General features: G+C 48.8%; 1 protein-coding gene across 1 annotated transcript; it reads right to left on the bottom strand.

Moving 5' to 3' along the window:
- Positions 1–2,224: 2,224 nt before the first annotated feature.
- Positions 2,225–10,745, bottom strand: CCDC86 (coiled-coil domain containing 86). Its single transcript, XM_074954617.1, has 4 exons — positions 10,587–10,745; positions 10,100–10,229; positions 7,350–7,424; positions 2,225–6,452 (listed from the first exon to the last, which is right to left on the bottom strand). The coding sequence occupies exons 2-4, from the start codon at positions 10,217–10,219 to the stop codon at positions 6,333–6,335; spliced, it is 315 nt and encodes a 104-aa protein (XP_074810718.1). The 5' UTR covers positions 10,220–10,229; positions 10,587–10,745; the 3' UTR covers positions 2,225–6,332.
- Between the last annotated feature and the right edge of the window lie 4,531 nt (positions 10,746–15,276).

The raw sequence follows: 15,276 nt of genomic DNA, 5'->3' as shown, positions 1-15,276 counted from the left end.
ACCTAACTAGACTTATGTTCATTCCCAATGGTATTGGGTTAATCTTGATATATATCTGAAACTGATCTTTAATGTCTTCACTTTTTCTTTCAGGCAATGAAAAATTAAAATCACATCCTATTATAGTAGTTATATTGCATAGACATTGGTTTTCCTGAGGATCATGTGTTATGATAAACAAACGATTAACTTCAAACCAATTACACCAACTTCCAGTACATACACATTTCCTAAATACACAACTACAGATCCATTAAGTGGAAAAGGATCTAGTTGGTAATGACATCTTAAACATATATCATATGGTTGTATAGTATCATAACTGCAAACATATCCAATACCCACACTCTTCCATGCAGGCTTCAAATTCCACAGTTTTCCATACAAAGGTTTGTTTCATGCCCCACAATTTATGTTCCACTGGCTGCATTAAACCGTCATTAACATTTAATCCTAATGCCAAAATCCATTCTATCTGAGCATCAGACATCATCACTATATAGGTGGTAATTTGATTTAATTGTACATCATGTGTAAAATTTATCGTTTTCTACCAAGAATACAAATTTTTGTTCAGAGATAGTAGCATATTTCTACATAATGCTTCTTATTTCTAAAGGCAAAATCTCACTCATTCCATCCCTTATGATGTCCTTTACCACATCATTAGTCCGTGTTTGTGCTTGTATACAAGCTAATGCCATAGATACATTGCTCTGTAATAGCAGTATTACGAACAGTGGAGGTAAATGATCCACTTCTTGTAGCTTCTCCCATCCAGGGAGCAAACTAGCTATCAGCCGATGGCTAGTGCTTATCTCATTTAAAGTTATTTTAAGGGGTTTAGACAAAGCTCCTAGTACTGTCCTACTGCATTTAATTAACACTCCAAGACCTGTTCCTGCCCCTCCCAGAGCTCTGTGTAGCAGATCTCTTTTTACTTTGTTTTGTTTACAATTATTTTTCAATTTATGGTCCACACAACTCCATTGACAAAATCAACTGTGCATTGCATTTGTGTAAGAATATCCCTTCCTATTATTCCAAAACTGATTAGTCCTATTTCCATGAGTACCACTCTAATTCCTGCCATTCTTCTGTTTCCTATTTCCATCATTACAGGGATGCTTAATGGGATTGAGCCCTCTATTCTGTGAATACCTTGAATCGCTTTTTCATCAGATGAAATATATGGTATAAATTCTATGGGATTTCCAATGGTAAGCAAGATGGAACATGTGGATCCAGTATCCACATAACAAACCCGTCAAATTCTCCCCCTGTCTATACTGACATCAGTTAGGGGGTCTCTCCTGCCTATTTTATAAAAAGATCCCATATTACCAGGCAATACTGTTTTCCTCTTGCAGTTTTTGAAGCAGACCAATATAATCAATCTGTAACCTGACCCATGGGCCTTCTATTCTTTGATGTCCCAATGCCCTTTTACTATCTTGGTATCTGCATTATTGGCAGCGCAGGGTAGGCAGTTGTTTACATATTCTTCCACATCTGTTCTGATAGTAGGCTACAGGATGTGGCCAAGTAAGAGTTTTATCCATCACTAAATGTCCATTATTATGAACTAAAGCTATAATTTCAGATCTAACTTCTGTTGGCACAACCCATACAAACATGTTATTTTCTGTTTTGGTAGCTAACACTAATCCTGTTTCATTCTGCCAAATCTTTCATCCCTGCTATTTTTATGTTGTTCCCAATTTCTTTATCTCAGGATCCCTGTTCTGAAGCACTACTAAATCAATTTGTTCTTTCTATTTTTGCTATTGGGGTTGATCGGAATTGTGGCTGCCACACTATCCCCCCCTTGGTTCCTTTCTCAGCCTGTTCATCTGCCTTGCTATTCTACTGAGCTCTTTGAAGGTTTCTCCTATGAGCGTTCACGTCATCCATTAATACTAGTTGCATAGACGCTGACTCCATGGGTGCTCCGGGGCTGGAGCACGCACAGGGAAAAATTAGTGGGTGCTCTGTGCCCACTGGCAGGCAAGCTCTCCTCCCCCTCCCCCAACCTCGCCGCATCCTCACTCCTCTGCTACCTTCCCACCTAGCTGTTTGGCAACATTAGCACGCTCCGGAAGGGAGGGGGAGGAGGCGGGGTGGGGATTTGGGGAAGGAGTTGGAATAGGGGCAGGGAGGGGGAGGAGTTGGGGCGGGGACTTTGGGGAAGGTGTTGGAATGGGGGCAGGGTGGGGCAGAGGTGGGAAGAGGAGGGGCAGGGGCGGGACTTCATGGAAGGGGTGGAGTGGGGGTGGAGCTGAGGGCAGAGGAGGGGGGGTTGAGCACCCATGGGGAAAAAGGGGAAGTCAGCGCCTATGACTAGTTGGCTACCATTATTCAACATATCTATTCCTATTATTCCATTGCCATCCAAATTTATCAGGCCAAATTGTCCTATTCCTTGATTTGTTCCTAACCAAAAACATATTGGCTAGCTAAATGGCACTTTACTTTCTGTTTCATTAAATCCTTGCAATCTTTTTTTGCTACTGGTGGTCGAAATAAATTCTTTCTACCCGTACCAAAAGTGGCACTTGTGTCTACTAACATATTTTGTTTGAATGCTCTGCTATTAATCACCACATAAACTGTGGGTCTTCCCCATTCAACCCATTTTAAATGTGCCACTAGGTCAGCATGATCGTTTGCTGACAATGGGGAGCTAGGGAGGCGGACCGCCGCCTGTACTTGGTCTTTGGAGCATGGGGGAGCCATAGGTTTGCTCATGACTTGCCAATCTCAGAAACAATTCTTCAGTGGGTAGCCTATCAATCTGATCCAGAGGCTCATACTGTAGCAATTTTCTCCAAAGCCAATTTCTGCCCGGATCAGAAATTCTCTTCTTTTCACAAGGGGCAAGACTTTTTCTTTGCCCTCTTCTTTCCTTGGTTCCCCTTTATTTTGCTGGTTCCTCTTTTCCTTGTGGCCCATTGTTGGGGAAAGCTATCAGCAGTGCACCTTGAGGTTTTTTCTTTGGGGGTGGCCATCCTTTCTTAAGTTATTTTACCAACAACTTTTCCTAGACTGTTTAAAGCAGTATATGAATTATTAAACATTACTGCTGTTTTCATTGTTAAATCAAATTGTGACACTAATGTTCCTTCTGATTGTGTTACATCACACGGTACCTTCCCATCCAGAGTCAACTCGGGATTTCCATGCACTAATTTCCAAGTCATTCATGACTCTGGTTTTTCTTTTACCCATTGTTTCTCTACAGAATCAGAATCCCCTACTGGGAAGAAAAACTTCACTTCTTTTCAGGTTATTGATATTACTTCCATAAAGAAGTCCAGAAAAAGTTTTCTGAACTCGTACGAGAGCTAACCCTGTTCTTTTCCTCCAATTTTCTGAACACAACTTTCTTAATGCTCACTACAGCACTGCTTCCCTGAGCTGCGCTGTTTACTACCTTCATAGCCTGCAGCTCTTCCTATAAGCAAGCTGCTTCCTGTTGGCAATATGCATGGTTAGCCAAAGTCTGCTGGTGTTGAGAGTTCAGAACCACATTTACTGCTTGCCGCCTTTGTGGCCATTTTCCTTAAACAGCAATCTTGCTCCCTTAATATTTCAAGCCATTGCTGATCACAAGTGCATTACAGCTATTTAATCTTCAGCTCAACCTTTAAACCTTTCTCTTGTAACGTGGAGTTCTCAAGCTGAGCCTTCTCCCTACATCAAAATTCCAGTTGCTACTGGAGCAACTGCTGAACCTGGCTTCAGGAATCGTCTAACCTTTTAGATTCCTCTAACTCAAACATTCAAGGGTTATTTAGTTCTTTTGCAACCATGGTTGAGACATCTGTTCCTGTTGTCCCAGGTATATCAGACATTTTAGCCAACCAACTGGATATTGTACTCTTGGTTAGAGGACCTGTGAACTTGCCCAATACCTTAATTTGTTCCATGGCGCAAGGTCCATGAGGGAGCTTCTCAGGGTTGTCTCATGTATCACTCCCACTCAGCCCTTCTAGACTGTTGTCAGAGAATCACCGCATTAACCCCTCTCCTGGGCCTTGCAGGTGGCCTGTTTTACAGACCTTCCAGGCACAGGGAGATAATGAGAGGCCCAGTGGCAAGACTGGGAATAAAACCCAGCTGTGGTGCTTCCTGCCCCATATTTGTTCGCAGAGAGCACCCAGCACTCCTGGCCGCCCATTCCTACCCAGGAGCAGGGGAGTCAGATCCTTGGCAGCGTAGCATCTACCAGGGACAGAGGCACTCACACAATTGCCAAACACTCCCTGCTATCACGTGAATGCCCAGTGAGAGAGGGACTGGCTACCAGCATAGCCAGGCAGAATTCCATGGCTGCTGCCACATCCACCCTTCACCCACTGGGGAAGCAGCAGCTAAGCCTCAGTGGGCATCCTGCCCCTCTGCTATGGGCTCCACCACCTACTTTTACCATAGTGAACCTGGCCAGGCAGGCTCTTCCACATGGGCCTGTTACTGCGGCAGCTGCAGGACTCACCTTGGGGGATGGATGCAGCAGCTCAGCGGGTTGCTAGGCCTGCTGGTGCAGCAAGGTGACAGGATGCACCGCTTGGGCCTGGCAGGGCTGGAGGCAGAAGTCCAGCAGCTGAGGGCTGCCAACTGCAAGTGATGGGCTGATCTATTGCTACAGGAAACGGCCTGGCAGGAGGTATCAGTCAAAGGCCCTGTTATCATATACAGGTCTGGCCACACCTCTAAGTGTCCCTCATGCCCAGCCTTAATCCTCACTACCATCCCCTTTCACCTCAGGCCCACCTCACCACTCTATCCTTCTTTTTACAGATCTACCCCTCACCGAACTCCATCCTGCCCCCTCCCAGCAATTCACTTTACACACAGGCGCCCCCCTGCTTCCTTATGTGTGGGAGGGGTCTCCGGGACGAGCCTGGGGCAGGGGCTTGGAGGCCAGGAGGCAGCTCTGAACTGGGGCTTGGGGTGCAGGAGGGGGTGCAAGGTGTAGGCTCTGGCCAGAAGGCGCTTACCACAGGTGGCTCCCAGTGGCAATGCAGCGAGGCTAAAGCAGGCTCCCTGCTTGCTCTGGCCCCACGCTGCTCCCGGAAGCAGCTGGCATGTCTCTGCAGCCCCTGGGGTGGGGGAACTGCAGTCAATGGGAGCTGCCAGGCAGCTCTTGTGGGCGCAGGCAGTGCACAGCTACCCACTGCCCCTTTCAGGGCCGCAAGCCTTCACCCCATGCTGAATGGCTCCTGCACAGCATATCTGACTCCCTCCCGCCATCCCCACCAGTGTTTTTGTGGACACTCCCTGCGCCTTACACTCCTCTGGACGGAAAGGAGCGAGCAGGACACAGGCTTGGCTGGTATTTTTCCTTCTGTTTCATTTCTTTGGCCAGAGCAAACATGGATGGATCAACAAATCCCTTCTCACATACAGCCCTGACGTGGTTGGGAGCAACCCACCGTCATCCTCTCCTAGCTGTTGCCAGGAACCTCTTCAACGAGTTAGTGGGTCACCTGTGGCAGATTTCCAGGAAGAGTCCAGCAAAATAAAAACCCACCCTCTCATTTAATAATCAGGCCCCTGGTTGTCAGTCTCAGCAGAAAGGCCAATTGGATAAGGCAAGAAGGATGAACACCCACCTCAAACCTGGGGAAGAGGCTGATTGATGGGAGAGAAGCTTGGCCTACTCTGGGCAGCTGGGACTTCTGTCCTTTACCACAGAGCAAGGTGACAGACCATTACAAATATAAGACAGCAACAGACAGCACCCAGTCCACAACCTAGGTCCCTACAAACCCAAATCTTTTTCTATGTGGTTCCTCCTAACAGATGATCAAATTAGTGAGGCACAGGCCAAGACAGACACCAGAAGCAGCTCCCTGCTCCAGCCCTGCTCCCACCAGCTCCACAAGCCTGTGAGCGTGCGCTGCTTAAGAGGATTCAGAGCCTTTAACAGCAGGGGCTCCAGTTCACACATTGGCTCAGCTGCCACGGTCTTTGGTTTCTTTGCCCCAAGTCAGGCAGTATGAGGACACCTCATCCCTGTCTCATTAGGGCTTATGACACCTCCCAGCGCTGTGGACTGCAGCATCCTGCCTCGCTGGTGCAAGAGAAGACAATGCAGGTTTCCATTTAAGAGCAGCTGTGCGGCCCGTGAGTTTGTATAACCCCTCGTGAGTGAGCCAGCGTGTACTCAGCGCAGCTGATCAGCCTACTGCAGGGAGGAGAGGTGATGGGGAGTCCCCAGCGAAGGCATAAGGAGGCGATGGGCAGGATAGCTGGGAAAGCAGTGTCCGGACAGATGGACCCCAGAGAAACAGCTGCCCTGAGCTTTATTGCCCTTCCCCTCTGCAGCCTCACTCCTTGGCCTCTTTGCGCTGCGCCTGGCGTTTCTGCAATAGTGCCAGCGTATCCCGCTTCTCGATCCGGCGCAGTTGCTTCTTCTTGGCACGCTTCAGCTTGAGCGGATTCCGGATCTGCAGGGGTGGAGCAAGAGAGAAAAGCTGTGAACCTCAGCTATGGAGCAACACAGACCAAGGACAACACACCTATTGGAGACAGCTGGTCAGAAAAAAATGGTGCTGTGGTATCTCATGAGAGGGTAGTTCAAGTGCCTCATAATCCCAATTCTCCTCTATAGGCTGGGCTGCCTGGTCAGACTACGTCTCCCATGATGTATCGCACTGTCCCTTCGTGAAGATGTACATCGTGGGCAGGCCTGCCTGTGGTGCATCATGGGAAATGTGGTCTGGCTGGTGAGTCCAGCTGAGAGGAGAATGGGAGCATGAGGTAACTCGACTACAACTTCTAGGAGGCACCACGGCAGCTTTTCCAAATGGAAGCATTTCAGTTTTTCAAATAAAAAGACAACTCTCACAAAAAAAGTTAATCCTCCAATTTTCAGTCAAAAACAGTTTCACTGGAAAGTTTTCAGCCACTGGGGCAAGTCATGCATCTCAGGGCCAAAGCAGCGCTGTTCCCTAAAGTATGGCCAGCAGGGCTCTGCCTAGTCCAGCCCTGAACAGTTTTAGTGACGGGCTCCCCCTGCAACAAAAGACTATTCCAGAGGCTCACATATTCCAGTATGAGGCTGTTTTCCCCACTATCCATCTGGATTTCTCTCTCTCTCAGTTCATTTTCACCTTCTTGTCCCTGCCTTGGGCATTCAACAAGAACCAGTCTCTGCAGGGAGAAAAACTGGGTTGACCCCAGAAACTTACGAAAATCTGGCCTCAATACAAATATGGTTTCCCAAGCAGCAACCGGGACACAGTGAGCATGGGAGGAGGAGCCCCCCAAATGAATCCGTCTCATGTTGGAGAGGTAGGTTCTGGGTCTCCCTGCAGGAGAGGCTAAAAAGCCAAGACACTCACCACTTGTACGATCTCCGCCTTCCGCTCGTTCTCCAGGCGTCGTTTCAAGTTCTCTTCCCGGCGCTGCTTTTTCTCCTGCAGAAACAGCAGAGTGAAGCTTTGATTTTATATCCTGCTATTCAGGGAAACTGCATTCTAGGGTCATGCCCAGGATTGGGAGCAAAGGGGGAAGAGGCAGAAAAGGTGAGAGGGGTCCCCAGCAAAGATTGGAAGAGATGGAATCACTGAGGCAAGAGAGCACAGGGAAGGCAAGAGCTGCAGAGGAGAAGGCTCTTGCACCAGGCCCAGTGAGATTCTCTCTAGGTACTTTAATAATTAGTTGTGTGTCTGTGTGTAGAGATCCTTCCTGGGAGACAGGGGAGTCAACATGATGAGTGAGTGAGAGCTACATAATCTAGGGACCTCTGCTACGGAAGTTCTGACTCCTTTCATAAGCCTCTCTCACTGGGAGGTGGTTTCGCTGTTTCAGTAGAATGCTGGGATCGGACTTGCAGTTAGGAAAGGCGATCTCAGGTGGCCAGAGACAGTCCCACACAGGGCTCTGAATAGCAGGACACACCCCTCGCTTTGCACTCTGTATCCAAAGGGGTGCCAGAAAAGACAGTAAATGTCAGGAAACTGGGGTGATGAGTTTGTGGGGACCTGTGCCACTCAGTAGTAGGGCTGCTGCATTATGTACCAGAGGGAGCTTATGTACCAACTATTGGGCTTAATTCCTTGAAGCGGTTCCAGCAGGTGGCACTGTTCTATACTCTCCCAAGTTCTTTTTCTTAGTGCACAAGTCTTATAGATTTAAAAGTCAGACGAGACCATTGTGGTCATCTAATCTGAGCTTAAATTTTCACCTCATTTCTAGTCTGTGTTTATCTAGCTTACATGTCCAGTCATAGGATCTTGTTATGCCTTTGTCTGCTAGGTTCAAGAGCCCTCTATAAAATTTCTGTTCCTTACGCAGGTACCTACAGACTCAAAGAGAAGATCAAGGAGTGGCTTGAAGTGTAGCATACTGGAATTGGAGAGCATCCCTTTAAACAGCGTGACTCTTAGACAGACATGCTGGGTCATTTAGTTTTGGGTTATGCAAGGTTCTGGAAGCAGTGATCCTGGGAAGGAGGAAGCCACATCAGTGGTGGGAGTTTGCTCACTGCTCTGATCAGTCAATTCTGGAGGCAGAGTTGTTCGCTGGGAACCAGGCTCTAGTGCTGTTCAGAAATTCCTGGAAGGATAGATTTGCCCTGTATGCTATTTGACCACCTCTGTTCCAGAACTGGTGTATGGGTAAGCTTGGAAGTATTAGATATTTATCAGTAAATGCTGATTTCACCATACATGCTGAAATTGATGAAAAAATATTTCCAGCAATAGTAACTGAAAGGTACAGATGGCAAAGAAAGAAAAGTGCTGCTTGAGAACTTATTAGGGTTTGAGTTAAAGCTATTTACTTTACATATTTTGACATGATGTTGACAATTTGTGTTTGAACAGCGATAAAGCTTTAGCTCTTTGAATCCCAGCGTTTGACTAAACACCAAAGAATTATTGTCTGACCCCCCTCCCTCAATTTCATACAATTGTGAAAATTTAAATAAAAAAACAGAAACAATGTTTAAAAATAAACATTGATATTATCCATCAAAATGATAAAAATTGAATTATTCCAAACCTATGTATAGCATAAATACACCAAAGTCACACTTGGATTGTACCCAGACTGTGTCTCTGATTTCTCCTCTACTGGAAAAATAACCAGCAAGGCCCCAGACATTTGCTACCATCCAACAGAGGGGTGACGCTGGTGTCAGAAGAAGAGGCCATACAATAAGTTGTATGGTATGAAGGAAGAGAGAAGGTGGCTAGAGCAAGGAAGAGACAGCCTGATAGGTGATAGCCTGGAGCTAGGATGTGGCAGGTTTTTAAACAAAACTGGATCAAGAACCTAACAGAAAACCAGTAGAATTGCTTCAGGACGGAAGGGTTGGGATCAGCACATGGCAGTAGGTGTCTGCACATGCAAACTGCCACCCCAGATAAAAGGTGAGATCCATCCAGCCCAATATCCTGTCTCTGAGAGCAGCCCACACCAGATGCTGCGGAGAAGGTGCAAACAACCCACCTATGGAACAACCTCAGCAAACAGAAGTTTCCCCTGGAGCCCAGGCTGCGCTTAGTGGTCATCTTATATCCTGACACAGCAGACTTGATACCTCATATTTGTATCCCCTCATATTTATCATTATCCCACAAAGAGGAATGTGGAGAACAGGAACACAGGGAAATCATAGGAAGGAGAGCCAAAGATCGGGGTGGAGCTAAAGCAGCAGCATGCATAGGCAATGCTGCAACGGAGGAAACAAGGTCCCAGACACTGGAGGAGGGAGGTGGAGAGGAGAGAGGTCAGGCTCAAGAACAACACTTACATTAGAGGCAAACAAGAGGCAAGCCGAGGTGGGAACTAGAGCTGAGGTGGATGAGGGAGGCTTCTCTAGCCTGAGAGAAGCATTTCTGCACTGGAGACTTAGAGCTGAAGAAACTGAGACAGAACAGCAAGGTTACTTGATCACAACAGACAGAGGAGTGGCAATTCCAACATCAGGATACCATAAGATCTTGGGGTTCATAAACCCATGCAGGCCTCCTCTTGGAGCCTAGTTTACCACTGTGATAACATGTGGGTGCGGGGAAGGGGAGACACACACACGGGTTTGGGATAATTGGGCAATGAGCTGTGCTGCACCATCCCCTCCCATTACCTCACGCTCCCTCTGTTTTTCTTCCTGAAGATGCCGGGCAAAATCCTTGACTATTTTCTTCTCCTGGCGCTCTTTCATCTTTCGCTCCCAGGAGGTGCGGAGGGGCTTGTCCTGAATCATATGGGAAAACCTGAAGAAGAAGAGAGGGGGAAGAGAGAATTCCCATCAGCCACCAACACACAGAGGCGAGTATTTGCATTAAGACAGCTTCACACAACAACAGGCCAGGAACGGGCTCCAGAGCACTTTTACAAGGGGGAGAGGCGTTATCCCGGGTGCCCATTTAGCGTTAGCGCCCATCTCCAATTGCGTCTGTTTGTAACGCATCACGGGGAAGTCACAAGCCATCCTCGCTGCCAGCGCCTCAAGCCTCCTTACGCCACCCCCACCCTACCCACGTCTCCCCCCTCCGCCAGCCCCCACGCTCCATGGACCTGCTCCTGGCTCCCCCCCGCACCCCACCTTCTCGCCCGGCCTCCGCGCTCACCGCTTCTTGCCGGGATCCTTCCACACCCGCCCGGATTTGGGTTTCCCCTTGGGAACCGCCGGCGCCTCCTTGCCCGGATTCCGCCGCTGCAGGGCCAGGGCCGGGGCCGCCCCCAGGGTCTCGCCGCGGCCGGGCTCCCCGGGGGCACCCGCTTGCCCGTCCTCGGGGCCGAGCGGGGGAGCCGGGGGCTCCTCCCGGGGACGGTCGGGCGCCGGCTCTAGCCCCCGCGCCTGCAGCCTCCGGCTCCTCCGCAGCCGCCTGGCGCCCTGGTCCGGCTCCATCCCCACGTGTCCGCGGCAGCCTCCCGCCGCGTCCCTCCCAGCGAGGGCAGCGGCCAGCCAGACGTCATTGGCGCGCGCGACACGCACCGTTCGCAAATCTACGCGTGCTCAGAATCAAAGCGGACCGACGTCAGGTGCCATGTTTGTGAGGGGAACCAGTGACGAGCGCTCCCCCCGTCCGCCATGTTTGTGAGGGGAACCAGTGACGAGCCCGCCCCCCGTCCGCCATGTTTGTGAGGGAGCATCAGAAGGAAACTTTCTAACGGCAGAAAGCTGAACACCCTTGCCCCTGCCCTTGCTCCGCCCACTGCCCCGAAGTCCCGCCCCTACCCACCACTTTTTCGGGGCCTCGCCCTTTCCCCCCTTTCTCTCTCCCCACCTTGCTCACTTTCCCATTTTCACCACGCAGAGGGTGAGGGTGGGGCCGGGATGAGGAGTTTGGGGGGCAGGAGGGGGCTCTGGGCTGAGGCAGAGGGTGGGAGCGGGGGTTGAGGGCTCCGGCTGGGTTGTGGGCTCTGGGGTGGGGCCGGGATGAGGAGTTTGGGGGGCAGGAGGGGGCTCTGGGCTGAGGCAGAGGGTGGAAGTGTTGGGGGGTGAAGGTGGCGCTTACATCAGGCGGCTCCCGGGAAGCAGCACCGTGTCCCTTCGACTCCTAGGCAGAATAGCGGCCACTGGTAGTTCCATGCACTGCCTGTGCCTGCAGGCGCTGCCCCCACAGCTCCCATTGGCTGCCGTTCCCGGCCAATGGGAGCTATGGAGCCGGTGCACAGGGCAGGGGCAATGTACGGAGCCCCCACGGGCACCCCTATGCCTAGGAGCTGGCGAGACATGCTGGCCACTTCCCAGGATATGCAGAGAGCCTGGCAGGTAGCCTGCCTGCCCTGCTGATGCTAAGTGCACTTTTAACAGCCCAATCAGCAGTGCTGATCGGAGCTGCCAGGGTCCCTTTTCGACCAGGCGTTCTGGTAGAAACTGGACATCTGGCAACCCTACAGGAAAGGGAAGGAGGGAACCCTCCCCAAACCTCTACCCCAGCCGCCATACTTGTGATGGGCTCTCAGGCCCCCCCTTCCCCATGTCTGCCATGTTTGTGAGGGGCACACAGTGTATTGTTTTGCTAGGCCAGTGTGTGACATCGACACTTCCTTGAAACGGGGAGCAACCCCCCAAAACTGACCCTGGCCCCCATTATTATGGTGACACCCAAAGAGGAACAGAGGGGGCTGGATGATGAGCCATACTGGGCAAAGCCCCATGCCCCTCCTCCTCCATCTGTCCCATTCCCTGACTCCTCCATGCTCCACCCCTGCCTCCTTCATCCTCGCTTCCTCCACCCCTGCCCTGTCCATGTTCCCTCCTCCCCTGCCTCTTCCACCCCTGCCCCGTCCATCCTCCCTCCATCTCTGCATCCTCTGTACCATCCAGCCTACCTCCATCCCTGTGCCTCTGTTCTCCCCTTTATCACAGCTACTTTCATTCTCCATCAGCCCTCTGTGACGTTGTGTACATTGTGGGAACATCCTACACTCCCATGTTCATCCTTATAAAATGATTGTGCGGTATCCAGTGCAAAGTCTGTTATGTCAGGTGTCTTCGGCAGGCTCATGATGCACCGAGCATTGTTGTTATAGAGATGTTACAGTAATTGTTGTCATAGTAATATTATAGGTTGTAATTTCATGTATATAGTGTTAAGGAAAAGTTAGCATATGTGACTCCATTTTGGTTTGGGGCCCACCATTGTCTAAAAGCAAGCACATCATGCACCAGGAAGAGTGTTCCTTAGATACTGCATTCCTGTGAAAATCCTCCCCCTTGTTTCCAGCCTGTTTCGACTCCCAGTTTCTGTTCTTTGTCTGTTCCTAACTCCCTGCCTCCTGGCCTAGATGTGGGCCTCCCATCCTAATAAGAAAAGTTACTGATGCACTGCTTTAGAACCATGTAATGTAGTTAAAGTAATGGTTTAGCACGGGGAATGTACGTAGCAGGAATAAATGGTAAATAAGGGAAGAGTTTGTCTATTGGCTAAGGTTTCTGATGCACAAGGGCAACATGCTTTGCTAAAAGGTATATAATCTTTGAATAACCTGAATGCGGGGTCCCCTCCTAATTAGCAGGGGGGCACCACGCTCGAGCATAATAAACTTAGTATCTTTGGGAACTCTGCAGTTGTGGACTTTGTTCGTATGCCTCAGCCTAGACTCGAACTGTGCGTGACCTGTCAGGTATAATTCGCAGCAGTTTGTGTGCGTGACCTGTCAGGTATAATTCGCAGCAGTTTGTGTGTGTGACCTGTCAGGTATGATTCATAACAATAGTTATGAGGCTGAAAATGTGTCCTCATGGCTTAAAACAGGCCCAGGCAAAACTCTCCAAGAGCAGAGGGGCAGTTCAAACCTCATCAGGGTATGTATGGGACAAACCCAGACCAGCCTCACAGGAACAAAGGACACTGATCTAGGCAGCAACGAAAGGATCTGTTGGACTCTCGAGTGAGTCACCCCCCTTCCTTTGGTCAGTTAGGGACTACAATGAGGTAATGTTCACCTGACCCTGAAGGGGGGGGGCGCAAAGCCAAGAGGGAAGAAAGAACATGATAAAAGGGAGAGACATTTGCCATGCTCTTCGTCTCTCATCCACTTCCATCTACAGACATCACCACCAAGCGACTGAAGTGCTGATCAAAGGGGATAGCCTGGCTTGAAGGGCAACCAACCAGCCTGTGGTGAGAAGCATCTAAGTTTGTAAGGGCACTGAAAGCATTAAGATCAGCTTAGAATGTGTTTTGCTTTTATTTCATTTGACCAAATCTGACTTGTCATGCTTTGACTTATAATCACTTAAAATCTATCTTTGTAGTTAATCATTTTTTAAATTTATTCTATCTGAAGCAGTGCGTTTGGTTTGAAGCATGTCAGAGACTCCCCTTGGGATAACAAGCCTGGTGCATATCAATTTCTTTGTTAAATTGACGAACTCATATAAGCTTGCAGTGTCCAGCGGGCATAACTGAACTCTGCAAGATGGAGGTTCCTAGGGTTGTGTCTGGGACTGGAGATGTTGGCTAGTGTGATTTGGTTGCACAATCCAAGGAGCAGCTGACATGCCAGAGGCTGTGCGTGAACAGCTCAGGTGTGGGGGTTCTCACAGCAGAGCAGAGTAAGGCTGGCTCTCAGAGTCAAGGATTGGGGTGACCTAGCAGATCACCGGTCTGGATGACACCAGAGGGGAACGTCACACCCTCTCCATCCCTACATCCTCCCTCCCCTCCATCCCTGTCACCTTCATCCTTCACCCTCCATCACTGCCACCTTCATCCATGCCTCTTTCTCTCTCCCTCCATTGCCACCTCCCTCCATCGTTGGGAAGGAGGAACAAAGCATTTCACAGAATGATATCACTTTTAATCTGAAAAGGGAATTGCACGGGGAGAGGCTGGTATATACTGAAATGAGAACACAGGTGTTCAGAACAGCAGCATTATACAGTTATTCTCTTCAGCGCTAACGCTGATATTGCCATGTGCTGGTTATATGCAGAAAAGACATTCATTGTGTGATTGATACAAGAAAAGGCGTGAGCTCTAAGCAGAATCCTGAAGCTGCCCGTTTACCATTTTAAACAAGGCAGAGTGTCCCATGGACCTCATTTTCCAGAGATTGAGATTCATAGCTTTTAAGGCCAGAAGGTGCCATTAGACCATTCTAGTCTGACCTTCTATAGAACATAGGCCAGAGAAGTTCACCCAGTTTCCTCTGTACTGGTGTATGTAAAACTGTTTAGCGGTTTGCATTGTAACCACTTTCTTGATTCTCTTATGTTACAGTTTGTCAGCACCATATTGACCAGAATAGTTGGACGCTCTATTCCAGAATAAAAGTGATTTCATTCCAGAATAAGTTACTCCACTTTGGAAGCACATTCTGGAGTAAAGTGACTTTTATTCTGGAATAGAATGTCCAGATGGGGAGCTATTCTGAAATAATTATTCTGGTCAGTTTCCTTATGTAAACAAGCCTTTTCCTAAGGAATAAATGTCCAGGGTATTTTGAAGTGACATTTTGCAATAAGCCTTTTTGTTGACATTCCACAAGTAAAGGAACATTTATTCTTTAATTTTTGACTGAAAATGTTGTTTTGTTTTGGATACTGAAAAAGTTCAGTTTTCCTTTGGGTTTGAGGATGTTTTGGAAGTTCCTCATTCGGTGACTTTCTCCTCTTTGTTGTTTTAAATGGAGGAAGCAAAAAAGTTGTTGAAATCCCCCCCCCCGCCCCCGCCCCCTTTTTTAAACTTCTTCCAACTTGGAAGAGTTAAAAAAGTGAAAAGCTCTTTCACACTTTTTAGCTTTTTTGAACTGAAAAGATGTGAAAAAAGTTTTTTAAAAAGTCATTAAAAGTGCTACTTTCTC

This window comes from Natator depressus, chromosome 6 (genome assembly GCF_965152275.1).
Source record: "Natator depressus isolate rNatDep1 chromosome 6, rNatDep2.hap1, whole genome shotgun sequence".
NCBI classification, from domain to species: Eukaryota; Metazoa; Chordata; order Testudines; family Cheloniidae; genus Natator; species Natator depressus.
The sequence above is the reverse complement of the archived record's forward strand: the minus strand, read 5'-3'. Positions and strand labels throughout refer to the sequence as shown.